At 60.8% G+C, this 27,048-nt stretch overlaps 4 protein-coding genes and 5 non-coding genes across 13 annotated transcripts; 7 read left to right on the forward strand and 2 right to left on the reverse strand.

Moving 5' to 3' along the window:
- The first annotated feature begins 11 nt into the window (after positions 1-11).
- On the forward strand, positions 12-3,957 carry RPL7A (ribosomal protein L7a). Its single transcript, NM_001444657.1, has 8 exons — positions 12-57; positions 609-729; positions 2,021-2,170; positions 2,592-2,732; positions 2,922-3,001; positions 3,253-3,383; positions 3,638-3,707; positions 3,788-3,957. Exons 1-8 carry the CDS (start codon positions 55-57, stop codon positions 3,890-3,892), a joined length of 801 nt encoding a protein of 266 aa, NP_001431586.1. The 5' UTR covers positions 12-54; the 3' UTR covers positions 3,893-3,957.
- LOC146407318 (small nucleolar RNA SNORD24) lies at positions 428-502 on the forward strand. The gene has a single exon (XR_014832758.1). It is a non-coding gene; the product is annotated as a small nucleolar RNA SNORD24 (small nucleolar RNA).
- LOC146407319 (small nucleolar RNA SNORD24) lies at positions 1,868-1,942 on the forward strand. Its single transcript, XR_014832757.1, has one exon. It is a non-coding gene; the product is annotated as a small nucleolar RNA SNORD24 (small nucleolar RNA).
- Positions 2,776-2,851, forward strand: LOC146407320 (small nucleolar RNA SNORD36). The gene has a single exon (XR_014832263.1). It is a non-coding gene; the product is annotated as a small nucleolar RNA SNORD36 (small nucleolar RNA).
- Positions 3,103-3,175, forward strand: LOC146407321 (small nucleolar RNA SNORD36). Its single transcript, XR_014832826.1, has one exon. It is a non-coding gene; the product is annotated as a small nucleolar RNA SNORD36 (small nucleolar RNA).
- On the forward strand, positions 3,482-3,548 carry LOC146407322 (small nucleolar RNA SNORD36). The gene has a single exon (XR_014833343.1). It is a non-coding gene; the product is annotated as a small nucleolar RNA SNORD36 (small nucleolar RNA).
- SURF1 (SURF1 cytochrome c oxidase assembly factor) lies at positions 3,958-8,878 on the reverse strand. 4 transcript variants are annotated; one of them, XM_021071119.2, is made up of 9 exons: positions 8,813-8,878; positions 8,642-8,693; positions 7,652-7,785; positions 7,485-7,567; positions 6,140-6,331; positions 5,014-5,086; positions 4,767-4,929; positions 4,431-4,512; positions 3,958-4,347 (listed from the first exon to the last, which is right to left on the reverse strand). In XM_021071119.2, the coding sequence occupies exons 1-9, from the start codon at positions 8,855-8,857 to the stop codon at positions 4,278-4,280; spliced, it is 894 nt and encodes a 297-aa protein (XP_020926778.2). In that variant the 5' UTR covers positions 8,858-8,878; the 3' UTR covers positions 3,958-4,277. The 4 variants fall into 4 exon arrangements, with proteins under 4 accessions (XP_020926778.2, XP_020926783.2, XP_020926771.2 ...); XM_021071124.2 differs by having other exon boundaries at positions 8,367-8,693; XM_021071112.2 differs by having other exon boundaries at positions 8,786-8,878.
- A 44-nt stretch (positions 8,879-8,922) lies between these two features.
- Positions 8,923-13,654, forward strand: SURF2 (surfeit 2). The gene is made up of 6 exons (XM_021071137.2): positions 8,923-9,054; positions 9,141-9,295; positions 10,123-10,226; positions 12,276-12,464; positions 12,574-12,740; positions 13,195-13,654. The coding sequence occupies exons 1-6, from the start codon at positions 8,977-8,979 to the stop codon at positions 13,276-13,278; spliced, it is 777 nt and encodes a 258-aa protein (XP_020926796.2). The 5' UTR covers positions 8,923-8,976; the 3' UTR covers positions 13,279-13,654.
- SURF4 (surfeit 4) lies at positions 13,556-27,027 on the reverse strand. Of its 2 annotated transcripts, XR_014830327.1 has the most exons (7): positions 26,852-27,027; positions 18,609-18,795; positions 18,023-18,099; positions 17,174-17,217; positions 16,561-16,747; positions 14,195-15,811; positions 13,556-14,154 (listed from the first exon to the last, which is right to left on the reverse strand). XR_014830327.1 is itself a non-coding variant. In XM_021071128.2 (6 exons), exons 1-6 carry the CDS (start codon positions 26,897-26,899, stop codon positions 15,545-15,547), a joined length of 810 nt encoding a protein of 269 aa, XP_020926787.1. In that variant the 5' UTR covers positions 26,900-27,027; the 3' UTR covers positions 13,556-15,544. The 2 variants fall into 2 exon arrangements, 1 of the variants encoding a protein (XP_020926787.1); XM_021071128.2 differs by having other exon boundaries at positions 13,556-15,811.
- Positions 27,028-27,048: the final 21 nt, after the last annotated feature.

Below are 27,048 nucleotides of genomic sequence, written 5' to 3' on the forward strand. Positions count from 1 at the left end.
GCCTACATATTACCCACAATTCCCTTTCCTTTCTCTCTCCTCCCGTTGTCCAAGATGGTGAGTGAGCTCGCGCTCCGCGCTGCCAGTTTCGGGTTTGGGTTCTATCCGCTGCCATCCTTCTCGGGGCGGGGGCGCGCGGGGGTACCTACACCGCCCGGCGCGAGAAGAGGCCTGGGGGGCCTGGTCTAGAGTCACTGGGGCCGGTTAGAGCCCCCGGCGGCTGAGCCGGCAGAGGGGGATCCGGGGAGCGCAGCGCCGCATTGCGGGGCCGGGGGCGGGCCCGGCCGAGGCGCTCCGGCGCCCTGGGAGCCGCCCTAGGGGCCTTGGGCTGAGTCGGCTGATTCTGTGTGGGGCCCGCCGAACGCCGGCCTCGGAGGAGGGCCCCTGTCCCCGTGGCGGAGAGGGAGGGACGGGGCGTCGGGGCTCGTGCAGATGATGTGAAGGAATAGTTGCTGTCCGAGTGGCGGTGAGGACGACCCAAACCACCAAGATCGCTGATGCACGGGCGGGGCGCGGGCTGGCTGCGGAGACGGCCGGGTCTGCGGGGAGCCCCGCGCCCTGAGAGCAGCGTGCGGGGGGGCGGGGTAACCGTGTCTCCTTGTGCCCAGCCCAAGGGGAAGAAGGCCAAGGGCAAGAAGGTGGCCCCGGCCCCTGCCGTCGTGAAGAAGCAGGAGGCCAAGAAGGTGGTAAACCCCCTGTTTGAGAAAAGGCCGAAGAATTTTGGCATCGGTGAGTGGAAGACGGGTGGCGTCGATCGGCTTTTTAAACGGCGCTCCCCGCGAAAAGCAGCTTGTTGAGCAGGTTACGTTACGTCGGTCGACGAAGGAGATGCAGCCTGAAAGTTGGGGGTTGAGTTTTATTCGGGGTGAAAGGAGGACTTGAGCCTGAGGGACAACATCTCGGGAAGCCCCGGAAACCGCCCGGAGCAGGGGAGGCGGGGGTGCGGGATGCGTGAGTTTCACACTGAAGGGAAGGTGGTGGGAACGAGGCCTTTACGGGAGAGCGGTTTGTCAGGGAAGGGGTGAGGGTCTGGGCTTCCTGGAACCACTGCTTTGGTTTGCACCTCAGCTGCGGCCCGTCTGCGTTTCTTCCCCGAGTCCCCTCGGGGCTCGCTGGCTGTGGGCCCTCGGGAGATGCGACCGTGACGTCTTTTGTCCACTACCTGCCGGTGGGGAAGCAGGATTTCAGAGAGCTCTGAAAGCGTAAGGTCTTGGTCCGGGGCGGGGGCGGGGGGCAGCGCTGCAGTCAGGGGGCGTTTCTACAGGATGTGCTGCTGGTCTCGTGGAGGTCGCTGCTGGTCACAGACGTCAGGCAGGGTTGAAGGACTTTAGTGTTTTTCTGGGCAGGAGGAGACGGAAAAATGGGACTCAATCTCCTAAAAACATCTATCTGGAGGCCCGTCCTACCAGTTTTCCCAGAGCTCTGAGTGCCTCCCTCCTGGTCTCCACCCTGAGCTCTGCTGGAGGGGCTGCGGGTCAGCAGCTGCAGCGGCTCGTGTCTCACTTCACGTGTGGAGGCTGGTGGCAAAGGCCAGGCCTCCGTTCACACGTCCTTCCTGGATTTCAGTGGGCTTGGAGTCGTGGCTCCTTGGACTGGGTTTCTCACGTTCTGCCGGGTTTTACCCATGAACGGGGATCGGTTCTTGAATTTCTACCTCTGAACTTTGAGATGGGGCAGTGGTACTGCATCCTTCGCGGCCTCCCTGGAAGCCCCTGCGTCTGCGTCAGCTTCGGGCCTAGATCCTGGCCTTTGGGATTCAGCTTGATGGTCGGGCTCTCCCGGAGCAGAGGCAGTCGGAGGGCAGGGCTGACGTTTGCCTGGCTGTGGCCGGACGAGGAGGCCTCCCCTGTGGTCCCGGGTGTTGGTGTGCAGATGATGTGAGAGAATATTTGCTATCTGAGAGACGGTGACGACATCTTAAACCACCAAGATCGCTGATGCACCTACACCTCTGTGAGTGGCCCTAAATGGGGACTTGACGAGGACGCTGAGCCTCACGGCGCTGCCCTTTACTTCTCAGGACAGGACATCCAGCCCAAGAGGGACCTCACCCGTTTTGTCAAATGGCCCCGCTACATCCGGCTGCAGCGGCAAAGGGCCATTCTCTATAAGCGGCTGAAGGTGCCTCCCGCAATTAACCAGTTTACCCAGGCCTTGGACCGCCAAACAGGTGAGGTTTTGTGGCAGAAAACCAGCATTGGGAAACGATTTCCCAGGCACAGGCCTGGTTGCCATCTTCACTTGGACCATGCTGGGCTTGAGATCTTTGAAGGGGCGGTGGGTCTGTAAAAACTTAGGATCCGGGAGTTCCCACACAACATAAGGGGATCAGAGGCGTCTCTGTGACACCAGGACACAGGTTTGACCCCTGGTCCTTGCACGGTGGGTTAAAGGATCTTGTGTTCCAGCGGCTCAGGTTGTAGCTAAGGCTTGGATCTGATCCCTGACCCAGGAACTCTGAAAAAGGAAAAAAAATCCTAGGATTCAGAACATGATGTGCTGAGGAGATTTAAGATTGCAGGCGAGGTCTGAGATCTCTTGAGCTGTAACGGTATTCAGGCAGCAGTCCTGACCTGACGATCTTTCCGCAGCTACTCAGCTGCTTAAGCTGGCCCACAAGTACAGACCAGAGACAAAGCAAGAGAAGAAGCAGAGGTTGCTGGCCCGAGCTGAGAAGAAGGCTGCAGGCAAAGGCGATGTCCCCACCAAGAGGCCGCCTGTCCTTCGAGCAGGTGAGTGGGTCCCTCCTTGAGAGTGAGTGGTGGGACAGGCTGCTGGCAGTGATGCATGAATTTCTTCACCTGGAATCACTGTGAAGAGTAAAAACCCGAGCTTTTTAACCCTGAGTCGCAGCTGGGTCCACGTAGAGCTGCTTTTGGCACGGCAGCCCCAGCACTGACGCGTGCTCTCGTGTGTTGTAGGGGTGAATACTGTCACCACCTTGGTGGAGAACAAGAAGGCTCAGCTGGTGGTGATCGCACACGACGTGGATCCCATTGAGGTACGCCCGGGCGTCCCTCACTGCCGGGGAGACGGCTTAAAGCCGACCACCCTGTCCCAGGGCAGGGCGGGCGGAAGTGCTGACAAGGGCCCCCATGGCGCTTGCGATGATGTGAATTCCTCACTGAATCACACCTTGAAGTGCAAATACATGAGCTTTTTAACCCTGAGCAAATGCTACCACCTTAGCTTTTGAAAGCACTGCTTGTGCTCCAGAGACAAAGACACTCCCGAGCTAACGTTGTCTTGCAGCTGGTGGTCTTCCTGCCGGCCCTGTGTCGGAAGATGGGGGTCCCCTACTGCATCATCAAGGGCAAGGCCAGGCTGGGGCGGCTGGTCCACAGGAAGACCTGCACCACCGTGGCCTTCACGCAAGTCAACTCGTAAGTGCGCCCTGTGGCCCCATCTCCCCAGGACACGGCGCCTCCCTTTACTTAACTCCTTGGGATCTTGTTTCAAAAGAAGGCATTTTTCTGAACTTTTGCCAATGATGGTTATGAATTTCTTCACCTGAATATACTATGTGGTCATGGTGTATCTGAGGCAAAAAGCCTGTGCTGGGAGCTACAGATGAATTTTTCGGCTCGCTGGAGGGATAGGTGAGGCCAGTGACCCGTTTTTCCCTCTGCCTTGGCAGGGAAGACAAGGGCGCTCTGGCTAAGCTGGTGGAAGCCATCCGGACCAATTACAACGACAGATACGACGAGGTAAGCAGCCAGCACGGGGGCTCCCCGCTCCGTCTCAGCTCCTTAGAGCAGCTGAGAGTGACACGCCACACCCTTCACAGATCCGGCGTCACTGGGGAGGCAACGTCCTGGGTCCCAAGTCGGTGGCTCGCATCGCCAAGCTGGAGAAGGCGAAGGCCAAAGAGCTGGCCACCAAGCTGGGCTAAGTGTACACCGCGGAGGCTTCTGTACATAAAAGTTATTAATAAAACTTTCAGCCAATTACCAGGCATTTTTGAGTTAAGTGATTTTATTGCCAATGAACTACCCATAAGTAAGTAGATTGGGATGGTGGCAAAAACCCAGGGTCCTCGTCCCTTTCCCTCATAGGGCAGCTTCTGTGTCAGACTTGGGGTGCAGTTGTGTGCTGCTCCAATTCTGAAAAGGCTGTCCCTAAACACGTCGCGTATCCACCTTACACTCTGGGCTCAGGACGCCAGTTTACCTGGCTCGTTTGGGGAGAGAGGTACAGAGGGTGATAAAACACCTGCAGCACGCGACCAGCACAGAATCGGATCTCTCCTGAAACCGCTTGGCTTGTCCAGCCGGTCCTCACACCGCAGGAGGCCGCCTCAGGAATTTCTTACACCACAGATACGACGTGGCTGCGCACAGTCCATACCTCGGGTTGGAAGGTGGGCCGTCGTCAGGGTCTGGGGGTGGGGAGGGGAGGGGGAGGAGCGGGGTGTGGCCAGGCCCCCTCACCAGGTAATGATGTACTGCAGGTGCTCGTTCCTCAGAGTGACTCTGGTCTGTCCTCCAACGGGGCCTCCAGGGACCGTGCTCTCTGCAGAGACGGGGCGCTGGGTGTCCACAGGGGCAGCCTCTCCCAGAGCTGTCCTGGCATCAGCCAGCCCCCTGGTGCTCTCTCTTCTCAGCATCTGCTGAGCAAGGTCAGGCCTAACTCCCTCCCACGCCAGCACAGCACAGGGTAGAGTGTGAATGGCGAGTCACTGGGAGGCGCCCAGGGTTAGGAGAGAGAGAGAAGCGGGCATTTACACCAGCTCCTGGGTCTTAGGGGGCAGGCTGGGCACCACGTACTGAAGTCGGCATCTATGAAAATGGGCTCTGCCCCCGTGAGCCTGGCCATGGCCTCCAGGTCCCGATAATGCCAGTGATTCCTCTCTGGATTATTCTCCGGGACAAAGGGCTTCCGGGTCTCTGTCAGCCTCACCATCCCCACGAGGTCCACCTCTCCCTCAATCTACGAAAAGAAAGCAGGAGATGCTGTCTCCGGCCGGCAAGGGCTGGCTGGCGGCTGAAGGGGGCGCTGTTGCCCGTCCCTTACCTGGCCTTTAAGACGCGTCTCAGGATTCACTTTCTTCCTGGGCACAAACCCTCTATTTACCAGGATGGTGATTCTAGAGTAATAAGAGCAGGTGCGGAGGGCTCTGAATAAAGGTGTGTATCACCAGTGGTCATTCGGGTACCTCCAGGGACAACAGTGCAAGAAAAGGGTTTTTGGTTGGGTGGGGGGGTTCAATGCTCTTCCAAGCCACAGCTGGCTGACTGCACGGCGGTGGCAACGCCAGAGCCTTTGACCCAGTGCTCTGGGCCACCACAGCACCCTCGGTTTTTTGTCTCCCAGTGGCACCAGGAATCAGATCCCAGCTGCACTTGTGACCTGTGCCGCAGCTGGGACAATGCCGCATCCTTAATCCACGGTGCTGGGCTGGGGATTGAACCTGCAACCTGGCACATTGGAGATGCTACCCGTGCTGTTTTGCCACCGCGGGAACCCCTGCAGTCAGAATCCTAAACCTCTGTGGCACAGTGGGAACGCCACAGAAAGGACTCAAAAGCTAAGAGCTGGCTGTGGGGTGAGTTGGCACAGTGGGAACGCCACAGAAAGGGCTCAAAAGCTAAGAGCTGGCTGTGGGGTGAGTGCCCTGGCTCAACACCCCCACCCCCTGCCACATGAACAGTGACCCAGCCGTCCCCCTGCCTCCCATCTCCCACCAACACCAGCACAGGAGCCCTTCCCAGATCTCAAAGCAGAAGGCTGCGGGCTGACCAGGGCTCTGGGGTTGACCTGTCAACATTTGGAAGTTGCTCTAGTTACCAACCTTGTGTCCACATCCTGTTCGTGTCCCTTCCCGAAACCCTCCTCCCATCTCTTCACTCTGGCCTAACTCGCCCCGGAAGCCTCCCCTGACCACCCCCGAGGCAGAGCTGGGGGCTCCCCTCTCAGTCCCTCTGGCGGGCCCCACCTCTCCTTTCCTCCCCTTCAGAGCCCAACATGCAGGATCTGTTCAGCAGTAAATTAATGGCTTTAATGCTAAAATTACACATTTCAAACTCAAAAAGCAACTGAACTTGTCTGAGTATCCTGGGTGCCCTGGGGTTGGGGGCTGAGAAGCAAAGCCAAGGAAATGAACGCCTCACAGGCCAGTCGGCCCCTGAGCCCCACTCACCCCAGGTCAGTGCAGTGGAAGGGAGTGACAACGTGGGCGCCACTCTCGGCGGTTGACGACAGCCGGCCGGCGTCCCGGGCCTCCCGGGCCGGGTCCACCATGGTCCTTGGCATCAGGTACAGCTCCTTGGAGTGGTCAAAGTGCCCCCTGACCTTCACCGGCCTGTACTCCAGGTTTCGCAGTTCCAGTGGGCTACAGGGGAGAGGAGAAACGGAGCTGGGGCCGCGCAAGGTTTGGCAGGAAGACGAACCCTCTTGGATCTGCCATGAAGCCCACGGTGACTGAGGTGCCCTCTGAAGGAGGAAGCCGGGGCCTTTGATGCCACATGGGAATGTGGGTCTGGGCTGCCCAACGGAGCAAGTGTTCAGGAAAAGCTTAGAGATGGACTCCCGCATGAACGGGATAAAACACATGAGCCAAAGCCACATCCGCAAGCCAAGTGGGACCCACTGTTTGCTGTCTTGAGCGGAAAGCATTCTGATTACAGCTGTTCCTCTAGGATGGGGCTTTTATTTTTTGTTTTTTAGGGCCGCACCCGTGGCACATATAAGTTCCCAGGCTAGGGGTCATATCAGAGCCACAGCCACGTGGGATCCAAGCCTCTCCTGTGACCTAAATTACACCTCGCGGCAATGCCGGATCCTTAACCCACCAAGCAAGGCCAGGGATGGAACCCACATCCTCATGGTTACTAGTGGGACTCGCTGCTGCGGCACAACAGGAACTCTGGATGGTGCTTTTAAATGAGGGGACAGGGGAGTTCCTGTTGTGGCTCAGTGGTTAACGAATCTAAGAACCATGAGGTTGTGGGTTTGATCCCTGGCCTTGCTCAGTGGGTTAAGGATCTGGCATTGCCGTGAGCTGTGGTGTAGCTTGCAGACGCGGCTCAGATCCCGTGTTGCTGAGGCTCTGGTGTAGGCCAGCAGCTACAGATCCGCTTAGATCCCTAGCCTGGGAACCTCCATGTGCCGCGGGAGTGGCCCTAGAAATGGCAGAAAGACAAAAAATAAAAATTAAAAAAATTAAAATGAGGGGACAGGGCTGTAGACTCACTGGGCACTTTTTCAAAGTACTTCTCCTGTCAAGAGATACGTGTACCCTAGCGCCGGCTAAGAATGACTGCTATAGGGGCCATCCTCGAGGGACCCTTGGCTGCACAGGGCATGGAAAAAAAGGTGAATCCCAGGTTCAAAAATTTTCCTGTGTATGTCAGGCAGTGTCACAAGGGCAGTCGAGTGACAACAGGAAGCCTAGCAGGCCCACTGATGTGAGAGCTCCCATCAGGGTCAGGAAGGCATGTGACCTCCGGCCAGCGCAGCCCTGGTGGGCAGCCACATACACTCACTCTGCGGGCAGCGGGATGGGCTCAGCCATAATCCTGGACTCCAGTTCGGCGATCAGCTTTAGCTTCCACTTCCGACGCTGGACCTACACAGACACAGAGCATTAGCTCGAGCGGGTGGCAGCAGGGTCAAGGGCTCAGGGCCAGGAGAGCCAGAGGTCAGGCTTTACCTGCCATGTCCCCAGGCCAAAGGCAGTCCCAGGAATGAGGAGTAGAAACCACTGGAGAAAGGCATCATCGTGCGCTTTTGCGGCAGTCGCTTCAGCTGAAGAGCTGCCACTCCTGCTGGGCCTCCAGGCCCGCCCTAGGAGATGTCACAACATGGGCATGGGGCTAGAGGCCTGGGACAAAGAAGTGGAGGCTCCGAGTTCTCAAAACTGCCACTATTGCCAAAGAGAACATGGGCCGGGAGGAGGGCACAGGCCACCGTGTGCAGTCAGGAGCCAACCAGCAGCCCAGCCCTGCCCCTACCCAGTACCCGGGCCTTGACCCCCACTCAGCGGACGTTCACTGACGAGGAGATCTAGCATTCAGTCCTGGCTCTGCCACCAACCATGACCCTGACCGATTCACGTAACCAACCCGTGCCTTTCGCACAAGAACCCGCTAAGATGCATCCTATCACGCCGACCACACAGGTCCACCAGCCACAGTGCTCTGAAGAGAGCGTGAAACACTCAGGACAGTGGTTTACAGAGCTCTCAGCATTTAAACCTCGAAAAAGGTACACAGAAAGTGCCTTTAGACACTCAGCGGGCGAGTGCCGTCAACGGAAAGCATCATGGGTCTTGGGGCCGCTAAACAAGCTGGTCTGGAGCAGGCTTGCGACCTTTAAATGTGCACCGCACTCCACACACACACACACACGATTGCCCTTTGCTGTACCCGGGAGGCAACGTGCAAACCGTCGCGACTGGTTATGCTTTTCTTCAGGATCCCGGACGGTTTCAGCCTTGGGCTGGCCCCGCATTAGTCCGAGGAGGTGTCTGGGCAACTACCGCACGTCTTCCGCCGAGGGCGTCGGACTGCCGCATGGGACGGGCCGGCGCGTGGCCAGGGCCTGTCCCCGAGGCGCAGGAGGCAGTTCCAGGGTTCATCGTGACCCCATGACCCCTGGCAAAGTGCAGGGCAGCTTTCCCAGGTGCCAAACGACTCCTCACCTGGGCGCGAGATGACCCCAAGGACGCTCCTCCCGACGGCGCGGGCCGGGGCCTGCGGAGACGCGAGGGGCCGGCTGAGCTCGTCCAGTCCGGGCGCGCCCCCCAGCCGGGCCGCCCCCCGCCCGGGCTCCCCGCCCCGCTCACCCGCCCCGCGCCCGCGGCGCGGAGCACCTGCGCCAGCCCCGCCGCACGCAGCCCCAGCCACCGCGCCGCCATCGCCCCGCGCGCGCGCGCTTCCGGCGCCCGGAGGCGTCTGCTTCCGGGGCCCCGCCCGGCCCCGCCCCCGGCCCACGTGGTCCAGCGGCGCTCAGCTGCGGGTCCGCGCGCGTGGGACCATGAGCGAGCCGCCGGCCGAAGTGGTCGCCTTCCTGCGCGAGCACCCGAGTCTGCGGCTGGAGCCCGGCGCCCTCAAGGTGGGCGGCGGGATCGGGACCCCCAGACCGCCCCCCGGGACCCCGGCTGCCCGGCCTCCCTGACCGCCCCGCTCTCCCGCCGGCAGGTGAGGTGCGCTCTGACGGGTCATGAGCTGCCTTGCCGCCTGCCCGAGCTCCAAGTCTACACCCGCGGCAAGAAGTACCGGCGGCTGGTGCGTGCCTCCCCGGCCTTCGACTACGCCGAGTTCGAGCCGCACATCGTGCCCAGCACCAAGAACCCGTACGAGCCGGAGGCGGGGCGGGCCCTGCCCGGGAGGCCCGGGGTGGGACAGTTCCTAGTGCTGAGTCTGGCTAGGGCCGGGTAGACTCCGCAGCCCCGACCCCTCCCCGCTAGGTGGGCGCTCCTCTAAGACGCCACCAGTTCCGCGGCGCCCACCCTCCCTTGAGTTAGGGCCCCCGAGATCCAGGTGGGAATCCTGGAGCTGGGCGTCACCTGGGACCTCAGGCGAGGCCCGGTCCCCGTGCATGTTTGCTTTTTTGTAAAGATGAGGTTTGTCTCCTGGGCCTCTTTGCTTCATAGAGGGTTGGAGCGCTTGTGCTTTGTCACCTGAGGTTCGAACGCTGGCATTTTATCTTTAGTTGAAAAGAACTTTGATTTAGCTGAGAGCACCCGGTGGACAATACTAGTCTTAATGAAGAGGGCGCTGGCAGATGCTCCCACTGTCGCACACCTTCCCAGGCTGTCACCAGCGCACCTCTCTCATGCTGGAGCAGTCTGGAGAGGCTGGCTCCGCCTATTGAGAGGCCACTGTCTGGGGGAGGGGTTTCCCCCCCAGTTCAGAGTACAAGTGCTTGGAAGCTCTATAAGAGTCCCAAAGTTCCCTGGTGGCCTCACGGTTAAGGCTCTGGCATTGTCACTGCTGTGGCATGGCTGCAATCCCTAGGTCAGGAATTTCGCCATGCCGTGGGTGCAGCCAAAAAAAAAAGACTCCCAGTGCCCAAGCCACATGGTAGACCTCCCCCGCTCAGACTCTCCGGGGTGATTCTAAGAGCAGCCACAGTAGACAGCCACTGGTCTGGAACCTCGCTTGTGAAATGTCCCCTCAGGCACCAGCTGTTCTGCAAACTCACCCTGCGGCACATCAACAAGGCCCCAGAGCATGTGCTGAGGCACACCCGGGGCCGACGGTACCAGAGGGCGCTGCAGAAATGTAAGTAGCCGAAGGGGGGACACAGCCCGCCAGCCTCCCCCCCGGACCAGCTCCCTAGAAGGCGGCAGCAGCAGCGTGGTCATCCTTCAGTGGTAGTTGGTAGATGCACCGGGCTGGGTTGCAGCACCGGGAAGAGGTGGGCAACAGTAGAGACGGGGTCGAGCCAGAAGCCGACTCCAGAGGAACGCGGGTCATGCAAAGCCCTGTGAAGAGAATGGCGCAGAGCAACGTGGGGTGGGCCTGCCTCACACAGGCGGTCTGCTAAAGGCTCTGAGCGTTTCTCTTTGGACTGAGATGAAGGGACGTGCCACGGGCGTGGAGAGGGCTCCAGGTACAGGAGAGTCTGTGCAAAGTCTAGAAAATCGCTTGGCTGTGGGAGGTTCTGCAGGACGGCCATTGCGCCACCAGGCAAGGGGGCGTGTTAGAGGGGCAGGCGGGGACCAGCCCTGGAGTGGGATGCCCTGAGGGCGTTAAAGGAGGCCCCAGCCTGCAGTTTGTGTCTCAGGATCACCCGTGGCTCTGAGAGGAGAGCAGACTCCCAGCAGCAGGGCAGTCGTTCAGGCGAAGATGCTCTTGGCTGGGTCCCCAGGTGCTGGTGGGGAAGGTGGAGAGGCATGAACAGCTTTTTACGGTTTTGTGGGTAATCAGCAGATGCGGGAAGGCAGGGAGAGGAAGGAATCAGCCGTGATCCCCTAATTCCTGGCTTGGGACCCAGCAGGTGACAGCATCAGGAAGTTGGGAGGCTGGAGTCTCACGGCTTTCCCAGGAAAATTGAAAGTTCCCGTGGGGAGCTCCCTGGTGGTCCAGTGGTTAGGACGCGGTGCTTTCACTACTATGGCTCAGGTCCAACCCCTGGCCTGGGAGCTGAGAGCCCACGTCAAGCCGCTGCAGGCCGTGGCCAGAAGAAACGTTCCTTTCAGCTTTACAAGTTGAGGTGTATCCGGGAGGGCGGCCATGAGATCATGGGCAGGTCACTGCCACAGAGGTGGCGTTTGTGTCCGTGGTGAGCTGAGAAAGGAGCAGGGGCCCGGGAAGGGGCAGAGGAGCCCGGTGGAGCCGTGTCGGGGGCAGACAGGAGTTTCAGGACGAAAGCGGTGGACTCAGCAACGCCACCGAAGGGACGATGAGGATGGGAAAGTGACCTGAGATTTGATGGAGGTGGCATGGTGGGGACAGAGCCAGGCGGGAGCAGGGTGGCAGACTGTAGGCCCGTGAGGTGGGGGGCAGCGGTCCGGGTGGGGCAGGGTCAGTGGGTCTGACAGCCCAGGTGAGGAAGGTAGGGGCGCTGGGCCAGCAGGACGGGGCCGTTTCCTCTCCAGGAAGAGTAGTTATGATGCAGGATGAGGAGGCCGCAGGGACACCTGGTCACGTGTGGGTTCCGGTGGTGACAAGGCCAGGGGGCAGGTGGCAGCGATGAAGCAGGGGGTGGGACCCTGGAGGTGGGCAGAAGTGGGCAGTGACACGAGGCCAGGGCCTGGCAGGGCTTGTCTGCGCCATGAGTGACGGTGGCAGGAGTGGGGGGGGGGGGCAGGGAGAGCCCCTCCCCCAAGGGAGCTGCACTGGCCTGGCCTCTGCTGACTTTGGAGGGTGCGCTGCAGAAACCCACCTCTTAGTTCTCCGTGCAGGAGGGGACAGTGGCTGCAGCGAGGCCTTCCCAGAGCAGCCTCATCCCCGCTCTCTGCTCTGAGCCAAGGGTCAGCAAGAGCCAAGCACCAACTTCCACTGAGCCCCACCATCCGGGGTGGGGGCGGTGGTCCCGGCCACTGGGCCTGCTCAGTGCCCTCCAGCCGCTACCTCCCGGAGCCTGACTGGAGCCAGAGGAGCAGGTGCTCCAGGCCCACAGCCCTCTGCCGTCGTCCTGACCCCTGGCCCGCGCCCCACACTGCCCTCTTGTCCCGGTAGGAACTGGGCCAACAGGCACTGCCAGCTTCCACTGTTTTACCCATATTGCTGGGGGGGGGGTGTCCTGCCTCCCCCACCCCCCAGCTCAGCTCTGAGCCCCAGGGTGATGTGGAGAGAAAGCAGACGGCGAGCTGGTGTGTCTCCCAGATGAGGCGTGTCAGGAGCAGGGTGTGGCGTTCGTGCCCGCCTGCCTCCTGCACAAGAGGAAGAGGAGGGAGGACCGGCCAGAAAGCGACGGGCCAGCTCGCCCCGGACAAGCCTTCTGGGAACCTGTGTCCAGCGACGACGGCACAGCCCCAAGTGACAGTGACGACAGCATGACAGACCTGTACCCACGTAAGTTGGAAGGCGCCCCCTCCCCGTGTCAGCAGCTGGGGGCCTCCCGGCCTGGGCTCGGCTCGGTCCCCACGCAACCTGCAACAGCCCAGCATCCTGCCCCTTCCAGCCGAGCTGTTCACTAGAAAGGACCTGGGAGGGACCGAGCATGGGGACGGCAACGACGACCTCCTGACCGACGAGGAGGATGAGAAGCCACGGCGCCCCAGAGCGACGGGCCCCGGACACGGCGAGCACACGGCCGTGGGCCAGGGGCGGGTCCTCAAGCGCGGGCAGGTGGGTGCTCCCCAGGCCGCCCGCACGGCCACGGCGCCGGCTCCCTGAAGCGCTGGTTTTCAACTCGAGAAAAGCTAAAACCCTTCCTCCCAAGTGAAACGCCATGCCAACCCCACACACAAGGCAGGCCAGCGCCGGGGCTGTCTGCACGCGCTGGGAAGCAGGTGCCCAGGCGGGTCCAAGACCGCTGATCCAGGGCACAGGTGCCCGAGTGCGGCACTGGCACCTCGATCGAGGGAGGGGCCTTCACCCCGAGGCTGGGGTAGGAATAGGGGCTCTGGGCCCTTCAGTAGTGAGGCAGCACCCGGGGTGCAGGGGTCGCGGAGGCCGCGGGCAGGGAGCCGCTCAGCAGTGTCCACGGCAGCCCCTCCCTCTCTGCGGGCTGGGCCCCCCCTCCCCAACCCTCCGGCAGGCTGGGACACCTCCACTGACGGGAATTCTGTTCGTGCCACAGAAGCAGCCCAGCTCGGTGAAAAAGAAGTTCAAGAGTCATCACTGCAAACCAAAGACCTTCAGCTCTTTTAAGCAGTCGGGTTAATAAAGGTGGCTGGAGAAGACCCCGAGAGCCTTTCGAGAACCCCCTGGCGTCCCCCCCGTGTCCCAGCCACCCGCCAGCATCTCTGAACTGGTGGGATGGCCAAGGCCTGCTCCATCCACTCCGCCTCTGCAGGTCTCACACCCACACCCAGGAGGCAGCAGGGGCCCCGAGGGAAGAATTCTGCCTGGATGTGGCCTTCGGTGAAGCCGGCGGGGCACCAGAGCAGCGCCCTGGACAGGCTCCCCCTGGCTGGACAACACCAGAGGCTCACACTGCATACAACAAATGCCATTATTTATTATTTTGTCGTGTCTCCAAAAATCAAAATGTTTTCAAACACAACTAAGATATAAAATACAGCATAAAATGAGATTCATATCTATTTCCCACATAAAGCCAAAACTTTTTCAGAAATTGGTTTGCCAAAACCAATTGGTGGATCCTGGCTCTCCCGCCTCCCAGCAGAGGCGTGTACTCCCCCACTATGCACTAGCCCCCTGAGCTCGGTGGGGGTGGGGGGCAGGAACAACCCCCCCACGTGAGGGTGGCCTGGGGGGAGGGAGCTACACCAAAAACAGAGCCACGCAGTAGCTGCGACCTGGCTGAGGGGGCGCTCACTGGGGCTGTGGTGCTGTGGGAAGGAGGAAGAGACCCCCACCCACCCAGGTTGAGACCACCCCTTGTGTGGGAGCACCCCAGTGACTGGGGGGAAGTCAACACGCAGGCCTGGGGGGGTAGGAGCATCCTGGGGCAGGCCTCCACAGGGGCTAGGGCACCGGTGGGTGCTGGCCAGGTGGCCATCACTCCCCTGACCTCATTTGGGTCCCGGCTGCAGAGCCAGGGAGGCTCTAAGAGCACTAGGGGGCAAGAGCTGGCCTCCCCCGCCCCGTGAGCCGCCCTGGGCAGGGGTGGCGGCGCTCCCCACCGCACCGCTGGTCTGCAAGGCAGACGTGGGGCCTGGCTCAGGCCCAGCCCATTAGCCCCAGGGTGGGGGCCCTCGGGCTTGCGCCCCAGCTGACAGACCAGAGAGGGTACGGGCGCTCCAAGGCGGGCCTCATTCCGAGTGGGGCCGGCCTCGCCAGGTCGGCCTGACCCCCAGAGGGACCCGGGAGAGGACAGTGGGAGGCACGTGTTCCCCCTGCTCGTGGCACCCGCTACGAGGCAGAGGAGCGGACAGCAGCGCCCACCCCCCCCAAGAAGAGAAACACAGTGTAAGGCAATGTTAGAAAACTTTAAATACAGGATCGAGATCCAATCGGTAAGGCATCACAAATCGTAAAAAGTAATTTGGGCTGCATTCAGCATAGCAAATATGCAATCTGAGCAAGCAGGAGCCTGGCGAAAATGGGGAGAGGTGGCTGCGCGGCCTCGGGGAGCCCCGCGGGGGAGACGGCCGGGCAGCACCGGCCCAGCTGCAGCCGTGGCTCTGGGACAAGGTCAGCGTGAGGTAACTGGTCTGAGGGCCCGCCCGGCCCCTCGGTGACAGCTGCTCCCAGGCTGGTCCCACGGGAGTCGAGGCCCACGTGCAGACATGCTGCCGGGCCAGGGCGGCGGGTCCCCGTGGGCTCCAGGCGGCTTCCCCAGGGTCACCGTCCCCCCTTGAGCCACTACTGCTCCCAGAGTATCACCCATAAAGACCACCAATCGGAGCCAATTTTCTGATCAATACCGGTTACCGTTAAGAGCAGCCTCGGTCACCCTCTAATACTGCCTCATTCTTTGGGTTTGGGGGTTTCCTAAATGTCCTCACTGTCCCTATAAAGTATCAGAATGCAGGGCAGAAACAACGTGGAAGCCACCGGTGTGATTCTGAACCAGTGTGTTGTTTGGCTGGGCCATCCCAAATCATTGAGTAGTTTTAGCTAAAAACGTAAACTTTTAAAAAATAATAAGAGGGAGACTGCTTTGAATGATACACAAGTGTATCTGCTCACAGTACAGCTTGAAGGTCCTCCACCCCGAGAAAGAAACAAAAACAGGACTGAGAGGCCCCAGCCAAGCAGCCACTCGCTCCTGGAGGCTGCAGCTCTGCCCTGGGGAGGGAGGCGCTGACCGAGGACCAGCAGCTCCGAGTGGTCAGATGCCAGGTCGTGGGTCCAGAGCAGATTTAGCCATCGCTTATCAGGTGTCTGCAAATAAAGTTCTCACAACATCTGTGCCTTTACCCAGGGGAGGGGGAGGAGGGGACGAACACCGGCAGGTACGCCGAATCCACCCTGGACCAGTCCGACGGCCACGGGTCCCAGCCAGGCAGGGAGGGGGTCTGTTACCACTCCTTCTTCTTCTCGTCCATGGACACGCCCCCGGGGCCCAGGGCCACCACCAGGAGCAAGCCGCCGATCACCGACATGGTCTGGAAGAAGTCGTACTTCAGGAAGTCGTGCATGGGCTTGTAGACAGGAATGGTCCAGAAGGCGTTGAAGTACACGTTGATCGCGAACAGCCAGACCACAAGAGTCAAAGCAGCCAGCTTGGTTTTAAAACCAATGGCCACTAAAATCATCAGAGCTGTGCCCACGATGTTCTGGAGAATCTGCACAGACAGGCGGGAGGGGAGACGTCAACACAGACGCGGGGAAGGCGCCGCATCCCGTTTTATACACGGGCCCGGTCCGCCCGCCGGCCCGCCCGCGTCGGAGCCTCCGCAGCGGCGAGGAACAGGCCGGGCTGAGCGCCGGCGTCCCGAGCAGGGAAGAAAGACGACAGCTGCCGCGCTGGGGCAGCCGACAAGCAAGGCTGCGACGCAGAGGGCTTTGCAGAGAGTCAAAGTCTCCAACGAACGGGCCGTGAGTTCCCAAGACCCACTCAAGTCTGAGCCTGGGGGACCTCTGAGCCGAAACCGTGTTCCCGGCGCTTCTCAGAACCAACCGCTGCCCTCCCCCAGCGCCAGGAGCCCTCCCGGGCACCTCGCCGGGCCAGGAGCTGTGAAGACCTGCTCCGTACGCTCCTGGGGGACAAGGACAGGGCCTTCGGCGCTGCAGCCCCAACACCTGGCATGCAAACAGTCCACGCCAAAGGCACGAGGGGAGAGGAAGCAAGAAAACCCGAGTCGGCGTAATGAACCGGCAGCGGCAGGCTGGCTCACCACGACCCCTCGGCGAGGTCGGGGAGAGCTGGGGCTCGCTCTGTCCGAAAGCCAGCCTCCTGGCACGCAACAGCCTGACGGCGAGGCTTCCTCTAACAGGGTCATTCCAGGGCCCCCCGGCTGTTGTGCCTGGAGACAAGCAGGGAGGGCAGCGCCCCTTGGGGAAGGCCAGGGCCCGGCTAGGCAGGAAGGCTCACCGAGAAGAAGCTGGCGTCAAAGTGAAGCAGCGTCATGAACATCAGGACCAGCAAGACCCTGCCCCCCAGCTGCATGTACTGCTTGGGGGAGCTCTCGCGCATGGTGGGCACGCCCGCGAACATGCTCTTCCCTTCGGAACGCGACTCCGCCAGGAGCAGCAGCAAGCCGCCTCCCAGGGCCAGGTTCCTGCGGAACAGAAAGGCCGCGCTGGTCGCGAAGGCTCCTGGGGCCCTGTGAGTGCCCCTCAGGCCGGGTCGGGAGGCCCTGGCGGCAGCACAGACTTGCTTACACGGGTGGCCAGGAAAGCCGCACGCTAGACACGGATACGTCCGTGCCCCTCTCTGGGGACCCGGGCCTGGCCTGGGCTCTCCTGCTGACCAGCTGGGTCCCTGGGAGCAAGTGTGTCCCTCAAGCCCCCTCATGACGTCCAGGGTCAGGAGGGGACCTTGTTGTCCCCTGGGGCCCCCGGTGGGGGAGGAAAAGCCTTCAGCAAAGTCCACCACAGGTTCTAAGAAGCACCGTCTGGACCCAAAGACACGTGCTCCACGCAGTGGTTTCTGAGCTCAGGAGGGGGAGGAACGCGCACCAAGCTGACGAGCAGGACGCACCTACCTCATCAGAAACTTCAAGTCCCACAAAATGCTGTAGGCAATCGTCTGCGGACACAGAGAAGAGACAGACACAGGAGTCACAACAAAGCAGCGTTTCTAGAGCCTGACCACCACCAGGCAGGTCTTCCAACGTCGGAGAACGGAAACCCAGAGGACACGCAGCCCGCGGGACGCCAGCGGCTCCAAGCTCAGCGTTGCTGGGGCGTGCGGGTGGCCCCGGACCTGTTTCACAAGCACCTGCTTCCTGAGAGCTGTGCCCAAGGGGTGGGTGTGTGTTCACACTCTGGCTGAGGACCTAGATGCTCCTCTTCTTCCTCTTCTTTTTGATTTTTAGGGCAGCACCCGTGACAGCACATGGAGGCTCCCAGGCTAGGGGTCTAATCAGAGCTGTAGCTGCCGGCCTGCACCAGAGCCACAGCAACACGGGATCCAAGCCGCGTCTGCAACCCACACCACAGCTCACGGCAACGCCAGATCCTTAACCCACTGAGCGAGGCCAGGGATCGAACCTGCATCCTCGTGGATGCTCGTCAGAGTACCACTATGCCACAAAGGGAACTCCTAAGCTCCTCCTGCTGAAGTAAAACAATAACGAGACAGTGTTCTGGCTGCAGCAGCCTCGCGCTTTGTCCCCTTGTCACAGGAAACTCAGGAAAGTGGCAAAAGGTGGCACCCAGCTGTCCGCCCTTCCTGAGCTTCCTGGGGACCGTCTAGCAACTTCTCGGGAAGGTGTTCTGGGCAGACACAGGGCTGGAAAGGGAGTGATACTGAATCCTCAAACGGGCCTTTTCACCAGCAGCTCTGCCAGCCAGAGCAAGGCCACGTGGGAGCCCGGCCCCGCACCGCTTACCTGCAGCGCTATGATCCCGAAGAGGCCAAAGCAGGCGTACTGCACGAAGTTCCTGCTCAGCACCAGGATGCAGCCAGCTGCGGAGGGGGAGGCCGGGGTCAGGCTGCGGCCCCCCACCTGGCCCTCTGGTGCGGCAGCGCCCCCACCACCTGCCCTGGGCAGAAAGCGACTTCTGGGAGAATCGTGATCGGCAGAGCTACGGGCCTCTACTTATCAAAACCTCTGGTCCCGAAAGTGGGTCCCTTGCCGCAGAGAGCGGCCGTTTCCCAGAGTCGGCCGTCCCCCAGAGGAAGCTCTACTGTGGGACTTCAGGAGGGACCAGAAGGAACAGGTCCCTTTCCGGCCCCCCCACCCGGGGGCGGAGGTCAGGGACGGGGTGAGACCTGAGGCCAAGGGAGCAGCGCGCGTCTCCATCTACCTGTTTCTCCTGCGCAGACCGCCTGGGCTCCAGGGGCCTCGGCTCCTTGCGGGCCCACCCAGGTCCCTGACTCCAGCAGCTCCTGCTCTGGGCCCCCAAACCCAGAGCGCACGGCAACCCTCAGAGCCCCCCCCCCCGCCGGTGCACCCTGGCGCGGGGGGCACTCACTCAGCTGTCCCAGCAGGTTGAGGAACACGAAGGAGGAGGCCAGCAGGTAGCCGCAGTTCCAGGTGGTGTCGATGTAGTCGCGCTGCTCGCTCCACTGGAACCACATGCGGATGCCGTCCTCCAGGAAAGTGCTGATCAGGCACAGGCGAGCCACGTGCGGCAGGTACTGCTTGGTGACGCGCAGGAACTGCGGGCCGGGGAGCAGCGTGAGGCGTCGCCGCAGGCTCCGGAGCCCTGCCTGGCCTCTGCCCCCCACCCTGCCCCGGGTGGGGGCCCGATGACCCTCTGTCACCTACATTCATCACACACGCAGCTGCCACGGGCCAAGGCTCCTACCCCCTGCCAAGGGCATGGGCAAATCAGAACCAATGAACGAGAGACGGAGCCGGCCCTTGGAGACCACCCGGCCCAGAACAGCTCCCCCGCGGCCCTACTGCTTTTGCACCAGCTCGGTCTTTGCTGGGGGGCGTCCTGCGTGAAGGCTGGGAGCAGCCTCACTTAAGCGTGACCACCAAAACCGCCTCCAGACCTGGCCACATGTCCCCTGGGAAAGAGCGCCCACACCCTCGAGCGCAGCCTCTCCTTCGACAGACAGACGGAGCTGCACTGACCAACCCCCACCCCTCTTCAAGGCGGGGCCTGGCCTAGCGGTCACACTGGGCTGAGCCCTGGCCTCCGGGCCACTGTAGAGTTGTCCTGAGCCCCTCCGACATGAGCTGAGCGTGCTCCTGGGACAAGGGTCCGCTCAGGTGACAGCCAGGCTCCCAGGACCAGAGGGCCTCATGGTGCCCAGGCGACAAGCTCACACGTTTGCACATCCAAAATCTCTGGGCCGTGAGCAGAGATGCCAGCTTCTAGCCCCATACATGCGTGAAGCCGGGAAGAGCCGCTCCCAGCCCCGAGGTCGGGGGAGGAAGCGCAAGACCGGCCTGGGCTGCATGTGTGGCACTGTGATAAAGGGCTAGTCGGGGCCGCCGAGGCTACAAAGCTCTGGGTTCTTTTAAGAGCCCGTGGAGGAGTTCCCGTCGTGGCGCAGTGGTTAACGAATCCGACTAGGAACCATGAGGTTGCGGGTTCGGTCCCTGCCCTTGCTCAGTGGGTTAAGGATCTGGCGTTGCCGTGAGCTGTGGTGTAGGTCATAGATGTGGCTCGTATCCCGCGTTGCTGTGGCTCTGGCATAGGCCGGCGGCTGCAGCTCCAATTCGACCCCTAGCCGGGGAACCTCCATATGCCGCAGGAGCGGCCCAAGAAATGGCAAAAAAAAAAAAGAGCCCGTGGAGGCCAGAGCAAATCAAATGAAGATCACGATAGATCACGTTGAGGTTCAGCAGGTTAAGAACCCATCGTGGTGTCCGTGAGGACATGGACGCGATCCCTGGCCTCGCTCGGTGGGTTAAGGATCCGGCGTTGCCCTGAGCTGTGGTGTAGGTCACAGACATGGCTCAGATCCCACGTTGCTGCTGCTGTGGCTGTGGCGTAGGCCGGCAGCTGTAGCTCCGATGTGACCCTCGCCTGGGAACCTCCTGTGCCGTGGGTGCGGCCCTAAAAAGAAGGAAAAAAAAAATCACACTAACAACTGCTTCAACAGCCATGACATTTAGGCGTGTAAAGTCACTGCAAATGTCAAAGAGAAGGCACGTCACTTCCTCCTGCTCCATGCGAGTGACGCCATTTATGATGGGTGATTAGGGCACATCTGAGATACAGACGTCAGCCCGGTGAGCCGCATGCACTCGATCTGACCAAGCATTCCAAGCTGAGGTACAAAGGGAACGAAACCCTCTGCCACACGATAACACAGCAGGACTCGGGAGAAAGATCGGGACCCACCCACATGACCAATGTGTCAGGAGCCAGAGTCTAAAGGGCACCTGGGAGCCTGACCCCTCAAGGGACAGGCGAATGAATGCCGCAACCCCTCGGAGGTAGGTTAAACCCGTTGTTGGAATAAATGTATATAAAAGAGCACTTTTTGTTAAGCTGCACCCACGGCATGGAAAGCGCCAGGGCCAGGGACTCAACTCCAGCCACGGCGCTGACAATGCTGGATCCTTCACCTGCTGCAACTCCGAAAGCATTGCTTAATTTCTGGCATTTGACAAGCTACTTAAAAGTCCTAGCAAGTACTCGAGCTGTGGACACAGTAAAGGAGCCTCTGGCTGTCCAGACCAAGCAGGCGCTGGTCCGCTCTGGCTCGGTCAGCACAGCCCGGCCCGGCTGCCTGCAGGAGGCACAGAGGGAGCGGCTACCAGCCGGGTGTCCACTCTCCTCACAGCCTGGAGCCTGAGTCTGCTCAGCCCTTGACCCCCACGGAAGCAGTGCCACAGTCACAATGTGAGACAGACACCTGGCCGATCAAGCACGCGGGTAGCAGGGGCGGCAGCACAGGCTCCGACCCCAGGGAGGGCGGACGGGCCGAGTGACTTCTGGCGGGGCAAGGGGGTCACTACGTTCCTTCCACAAAGCAAGGACAGCGGGGCTAACGGTTGAGAAGAGTCTGTCCAACTTCAACAAGCAGGCGAGAGAAGGACAAGAGAGACCTTGTTTCGCCTTTACAAAAAAAAAAAAAAAAAGGAGTTCCCATCGTGGCGCGGCGGAAATGGATTTGACTAGTATCCATGAGGACGCAGGTTCAATCTCTGGCTTCGCTCAGTGGGTTAACGATCTGGCATTGCTATGGGCTATGGTGTAGGTCACAGACACGGCTTGGATCTGGTGTGGCTGTGGCGGTGGCCGGCAGCTGTAGCTCCATTTCAACCCCTATCCTGGGAACCTCCATGTGCCTGCCCCAGGCGCGGCCCTAAAAAGACAAAAAAGGCCATCCCAGAGCCTCCTGCAGAGAAGGACGCAGGCGCACAGGTGGACTACGGGTGTAGACACAGCAGATCAGGAGGCCCAGGGACAGCTGAGTCCACACGCTCCCCCTTTACTGCCTCACGGCCTGAATGATTTCCAAAGGCCCAGCCACGGTGTCACCACCCAGTCTGCCAGGAGACAAAGACTGCCCCCTCGGCTCTCCTGTGCCACCCTCGGGTCCAGGCCCAGCCAAGAAGCCCTGGCGGTGACACAGGCCTCACCTTGACGCCGGAACTGGGAGAAGCCACGGCGAGGCCCCCAAGAGAGGGCGCGCCGCCCGGGCGGGGTCCCGACTTGCCTCCGCAGGCACTCGCGGTGTTTAAAGCCCCCGTGATGCGTCTGCACTCTTAATTCGAGTGTCTGGGTCAAGAGGATTAAAGAGCGGCGGCGAACGTTCCCTTCGGACAGGTAATTCCCGCCGCCCTTCAAGGCCCTTCAAGTGCAGACGTGCCGAGGAGACAGACGCCTCCCTGCTCTGGAGGAAAACTGCAAAAATTCAGGTATCTGTGCCCTGAATTAGCACGTATCTGATTTTCGAAGTCCCATGTGGTCCAGGTTTAGGGCTAGTTCCTAAGTCAAGCCGACCCAGAGCCTCTCTCATTTGGCGACATGAGACCAGACCCAATTTAACCTTCTTCCCTGCATGCATCTTGGTCTCGGCTGTGCAGACCTGGTGCCCAAACCCATGTCGCGCTGCTTTAGACAGTGTCCCCTCGGCACAGCGGAAGAGCCGAAGCAGGCCCCTGCCCCGGGCCGAGCCGGCACCCAGCAGGCACGCCAGGCCCCAAATTCACCACGGCCGTGCGCCCAGGGGGGCTGGAGGAGGAGCAGACAGTCTGTCATCCCAGGGACAGGCAGGCCTTTCCCAGGAACCACAGGGACCTCACCGCCAAGCCCGGGGGCCTGACATGAGCAGCACCAGCCTGAGTGACGTCCCCACAGAAAGCTGGGGTTCTTCACCAGCACCGGCTGTTTCTGAGGACTGAAGGGGACTGGCGAGCCCTGGCTCTGCCCCACCCGAGACAACCCTGGGGCACAGAGACCATGGCACACAGCCCCTGCAGCTCCCAGAAAACACTGGAAAGCCTCAGAACATCTCAGTGTTCAGGACAGAGGACCTGAGGAGAGCAGCCTGCAATTCTTGGTTCATGAGAACGTGGAGCCAAAGGAGAAAGCCGGGTCAGGCTTCCTGGGTCACCGAGGGCTGGGGCCGCCCTCCTCCAGGGCCGGCCCAGCCGCCCGTCCTGGAAGATTAGGACCCTGGGCCTGGCGGCGGGCTTCCCGCACATCAGGCTGAGTCAGGGCTGGTACCAGAGCGCGGTGACGCACACCTGTGTGTCCGTGAGCCCAGAGCCCCGGCGAGTGTCCCAGGGCTGCTCTGGAGGTCTGCACTGCACCTCAAGGCCCACAAAGGGGTGACAGCTGGCCTGAAGCTGCAGAGGTGGCCTGGCTTTCTTTACTAAAAGCCCACATGGGGCAAAGCACCCATCCACAGGAGAGCAGCGCCAGGCTGCACCTGACCTTGCAGAAGCCTCACAAACCGCAGCCCTGCCCACCGCTCCACCTCCTGGGGCTACGGGAGCCCAGGTCGGGGTCCCGTAGGGGCCATCCTATCAGGGCCATCCTAGCAACCGACACTTGACCAGAGGCCAAGGGGGGGGTTCCTGGCAAGGGCTCCTGGGACTGGCTTTGTCCTGCCAAAGGACAGGTACAGATACCAAAGGCCACACTGGAAAGCAGTGCCCCACGTAGCTTATCTGTCACCTTGGTGACAAGCCACCGGGCAGAAGCCATTAAGTGCTAATAGTCCTATTTACTGGTGCAAATGTGCCTGGAAGTCATATCCTGCAGACTGGCAGCGAGGACCAGCTGCAGGGCACAGACACGATCTTGGGCTGCTGACTTCATTAGTCCCCACCCCACCCGTCTCAGGTGGCTTCCGAATGCCCAGCTCCCGCTCCCGTAGAGAGCACTCAGCAGATTCTCCAGCAGCAGGACACTGTCCCTGGCTGCCCAGAACAAGGAGCTTGATGCCAAAGACGTGACCGGGCAGAGCCAGCAGCAGGAAGTAAGCAGACCACCCTCCCGGGCCCACGCCTCTGCAGGCCCACAGGGGAGACACTGCGGCCCGGCAGCTCGGGGCCGAAAACTTCAGCCCACTGCGTGCCCTCCCCGCTTCTGAAAATGGAACCACCACAGCCCAGTGCGTGGGGATCCGGGGGACACAAGCGGTTTGTGCGGGGAACCTGCCCCATGCTGGTGCATCGGAGGTTTGGCCTTAACGCTGAGGACATGCGGCCCTCCTGAGGTCCCACTCACCCGGCCTAGACGTTTCAGGCCAAATCCTGTTCCTTCGTTTTTGCTTTTATTTTCTGAGGACAAGGTTGGAAGGGATCGGTCATATTATGCAATCCGTGACTTCAATGACATTTTCCCAGCCCCTTCAAATTACGTCATTTTCATCTTAAAGGCCTGGACTCCCAGCCCTTTTTTTTTCTTTGGTCTAAAAAGGGCCATACCTGTGGCATATGGAAGTTCCCAGGCTAGGGGTCTTGGAGCTGCAGCTGCCAGCTACAGCCACAGCACCACTGGATCCAAGCCGCATCTGCAGCCTACACCACAGCTCACGGCCACGCTGGCTCCTTAACCCACTGAGCAGGGCCAGGGATCGAACGCATATCCTCACGGATACTAGTCGGGTTCGTTACCAGCGGGAACCTCCCGGCACCTGTGCTCTCAGCAGCTTTGTCTTAATACCATGTTGAAACACAAAGCGCCACCCCAGGCTGGCCAGAGTTCTTCCACAGCCACAGCCATTGCTTTGTTTGGCAGAAGAGGCTCCCGATTTTAGGTGTAGAGGGAACGGGGCCCTGCCTTCCTGAGTCTCCAGAGAGGTGTCTGCCGACATCCGCTACCACCAAGGTGGCTCTGGGGCTGAAAACCTCGCAGCAGGAGCCAGCACTGCCCGCAGACAGAGCCTGGGTCCCCTGTGCTTTCCCGGTTTTTGACAGTGAGCCCTCTTGCAGTGCTAGTGCTTTTCTCTCTCTCTGGACCAGGGGAAGGCCAGGCCTTCCGAGCAAGCTGTGCGTGGCCCTAGCCTCAGGAGGGAGGCTGGCTTCCCTGGGGGCCAGTCCAAGAGCCCCTGCGAGCCTGGCCCCCCTGCCCACAGTAAACCTGGGACCGGCCCACCCTGTGCCCCCAGGGCCTTTCCGGTTCCAAGATTCTGCTCCTCTCATTTAAAGCAAACAAAAACATATGGAGGGAAAGAAGAAGAAAGGATTATGTAAAGAGCCTTTTTTTTTTTTTTTGCAGTGGGAGCGGTTATCACTTGATAGTTGGCAACAACTTGACTGGAGACATTTTATCTAGATTTGGTTATGAAATTCACTTGCAAAACCACGGTTTTTCCGGGCTGGAGAGTGAGTGTACAGCGCTCTCACGGCTCCCGTGGCTAAAAGGAGCCATCTTCTTAGGTAGTTGCTACTTGGGGAAATAAAACTGGGTCACCAAAATTATGTCAATGAAAACTGACGAACAAAGCAAGCCTCTTTGGTTTTCGAGAGCTCTGGATGTGAACTGTTTTTTCGAAGGATACAATTTTCGGACTCCGCCTGGTGACCTGAGGAAGAGCTACTTCTTCATGTTGACAGACGGGTTTTCACTCCCAAACTGGCTCTACAGTATCAGCTCGCAGCAAAGCGGTGCCCAGAAAACCCAACAAGCAGGCCACACTAAAGAGACATCCCCCCTTAATCTCCTTCACCAATAGCTGATCGGAAAACCCACTTACTTTTTTTTTGGGGGGGGGGGGCATGCTGACAGCATGCGGAAGTTCCCAGGCCAGGAATCGAACCCAAGCCACAGCAGTGACAAGGCTGACTCCTTAACCCACTGCGGCACAAGGGAACTTCACTCACTTTTTTTTTTTTCTGTCTTTTCTAGGGCCGCACCCGCAGCATATAGAGGTTCCCAGACTAGGGGTCTAATCGGAGCTGTAGCTGCCAGCCTACACCACGCCAGATCCTGAACTCACTGAGTGAGGACAGGGATCGAACCCACAACCTCATGGTTCCTAGTCGGATTCGTTAACCACTGTGCCACCAAGGGAACTCCATTCACTCACTTTTTAAAAATCTCACACACAGACATACACACCTACCTTCCAATAAGCCCGGCCTCAGAGTATGATTAATCAGTAGCACCCTCCAAAAAATCAGACATGTAACCTCACTACTTTTAACTCTGGCAAAGCCACAAACACATTAAAGGAGCCATTTAGAGCTCGGCAGTCGGGTCAGACCCGGACCTTCCTGGGAAAAGGGTGTAGAAGGTCTGTAGACATAGCGGACGCTGAGAAGTAAAAGGCACGGGACTTAATCACACCACCGTGCTCTTTGGGCTCAACTTAATCCAAAAAGAGAACGGAAGCTCCGTCCTTCCTCCCGCCTTGCAAGACCTGGTTCTGCGCACCCATGTTTTGAACACCTTTTCCACTGACTCAACCGCCTGCTTCGCGGGCTTCCCTGTTGCTCGGAATGCCACCTGTACACTCTGGGAAGGGGGCAAGCAGGAAGACAGGCCTCCCCTCCTCCCCGGCTGGTGTACATCTAGATACCCATTCATTTCAGCCCCAGGGCAGAGTCCAAGCCGGGAAGGAAACGCAGGCAGTGGTCAAAGGGACCCCGCCACTCCGACACATCTGGGAAAGAGGAAAGAAAAAGCCCCGGGGCTCTCGGGAGGGGGCATGCCCAACAGGGAGCCCCCTTCCTCGGGGAGGACGCCCAGGCCTCCGGTCTGACCACCCTCTACTGGGGATCGGCTCCCCGCCCGGCCCCCTAAGACTGCCCAGAAAAAGGGAAAAGCGCGCAGAGACCACTCAACGGTGCAGAATGGAGAGGGCGCTCCGCAAGCACCCCCACCCCGGCCCGCGGGCCCCTTCTCAGGAGGCAGCCACTCGCACCCCTCACTTTCTAGCAGGGGCCGGCCCGGGCACCGAGCCGGGCGCCCAGGCAGGAGCCCGGGAACACACCCAGAGCCCCGGTGGGGAGGCGGCGCAAGGGCAGGCCGGGCCCGGAGGCCGGGCTTGAGGGTGTCCCAGGCCGGGACGGGCGGCGAGCCCAGGAGGGAGGGCCCCGGTTGGGGGAGGGGGCGCGATCCCTCCGGTGGGGTCGGGAGCGGGGAGGGCCCGGCCCAGGCCTCGGGGCGGCCCTGCGGGCTGGGGGCCGGCTCTGCGGGCGGCCGGGGGCCCCGGGGCCGGGCCCGGGGGCGGCGGGCGGCCCGGGCGGGGGCCCCGGAGGTGATTCAGGAGAGGGGGCCGAGGGACTCGGGGGAGGGGGCTCGGGCGGGCGGGCGGCCGGGGGAGGGGCGGCCGAGCCCGCAGGCCGCACCTGGTCGGCGAAGTCCTCGGCCGTGCCCATCAGGTCGTTCTGGCCCATGGCGGCGGCGGGAGGCTCGGCTCGCTCGCTCGCTCGCTCCCTCGGCGCTCGGCCCGTCGGCGCCCGCGCCCGCTGCGGCCTCCACAGGAAGTGCCCGGCGGCCGGCCTCGCTCCCCGTCCGCTGCTCCAGCGGCTGCCACGTAGGCCAA

Source organism: Sus scrofa, chromosome 1 (genome assembly GCF_054392235.1).
Source record: "Sus scrofa isolate SSC_HxYL_T2T_F1_AM1 chromosome 1, Sscrofa_HxYL_maternal_Yorkshire_Landrace_v2.0, whole genome shotgun sequence".
Lineage (NCBI taxonomy): Eukaryota > Metazoa > Chordata > Mammalia > Artiodactyla > Suidae > Sus > Sus scrofa.

Coding starts and splice junctions, on each gene's coding strand:
- RPL7A (NM_001444657.1), top strand. Junction 730..2,020: donor GCCGAAGAATTTTGGCATCG/GTGAGTGGAAGA, acceptor TTTACTTCTCAG/GACAGGACATCCAGCCCAAG. Junction 2,171..2,591: donor GGCCTTGGACCGCCAAACAG/GTGAGGTTTTGT, acceptor ATCTTTCCGCAG/CTACTCAGCTGCTTAAGCTG.
- SURF1 (XM_021071112.2), bottom strand. CDS start 8,857: ATGGCGGCGCGGTGGCTGGGGCTGCGTGCGGCGGGGCTGGCGCAGGTG. Junction 8,694..8,785: donor GCGCCGCGGGCGCGGGGCGG/GTGAGCGGGGCG, acceptor GCGTCTCCGCAG/GCCCCGGCCCGCGCCGTCGG. Junction 4,930..5,013: donor AGACGCGTCTTAAAGGCCAG/GTAAGGGACGGG, acceptor TTCTTTTCGTAG/ATTGAGGGAGAGGTGGACCT.
- SURF2 (XM_021071137.2), top strand. CDS start 8,977: ATGAGCGAGCCGCCGGCCGAAGTGGTCGCCTTCCTGCGCGAGCACCCG. Junction 9,055..9,140: donor TGGAGCCCGGCGCCCTCAAG/GTGGGCGGCGGG, acceptor TCCCGCCGGCAG/GTGAGGTGCGCTCTGACGGG. Junction 12,741..13,194: donor GGGTCCTCAAGCGCGGGCAG/GTGGGTGCTCCC, acceptor TTCGTGCCACAG/AAGCAGCCCAGCTCGGTGAA.
- SURF4 (XM_021071128.2), bottom strand. CDS start 26,899: ATGGGCCAGAACGACCTGATGGGCACGGCCGAGGACTTCGCCGACCAG. Junction 17,218..18,022: donor TCGGGATCATAGCGCTGCAG/GTAAGCGGTGCG, acceptor CTGTGTCCGCAG/ACGATTGCCTACAGCATTTT. Junction 16,748..17,173: donor GACTTGAAGTTTCTGATGAG/GTAGGTGCGTCC, acceptor TCTGTTCCGCAG/GAACCTGGCCCTGGGAGGCG.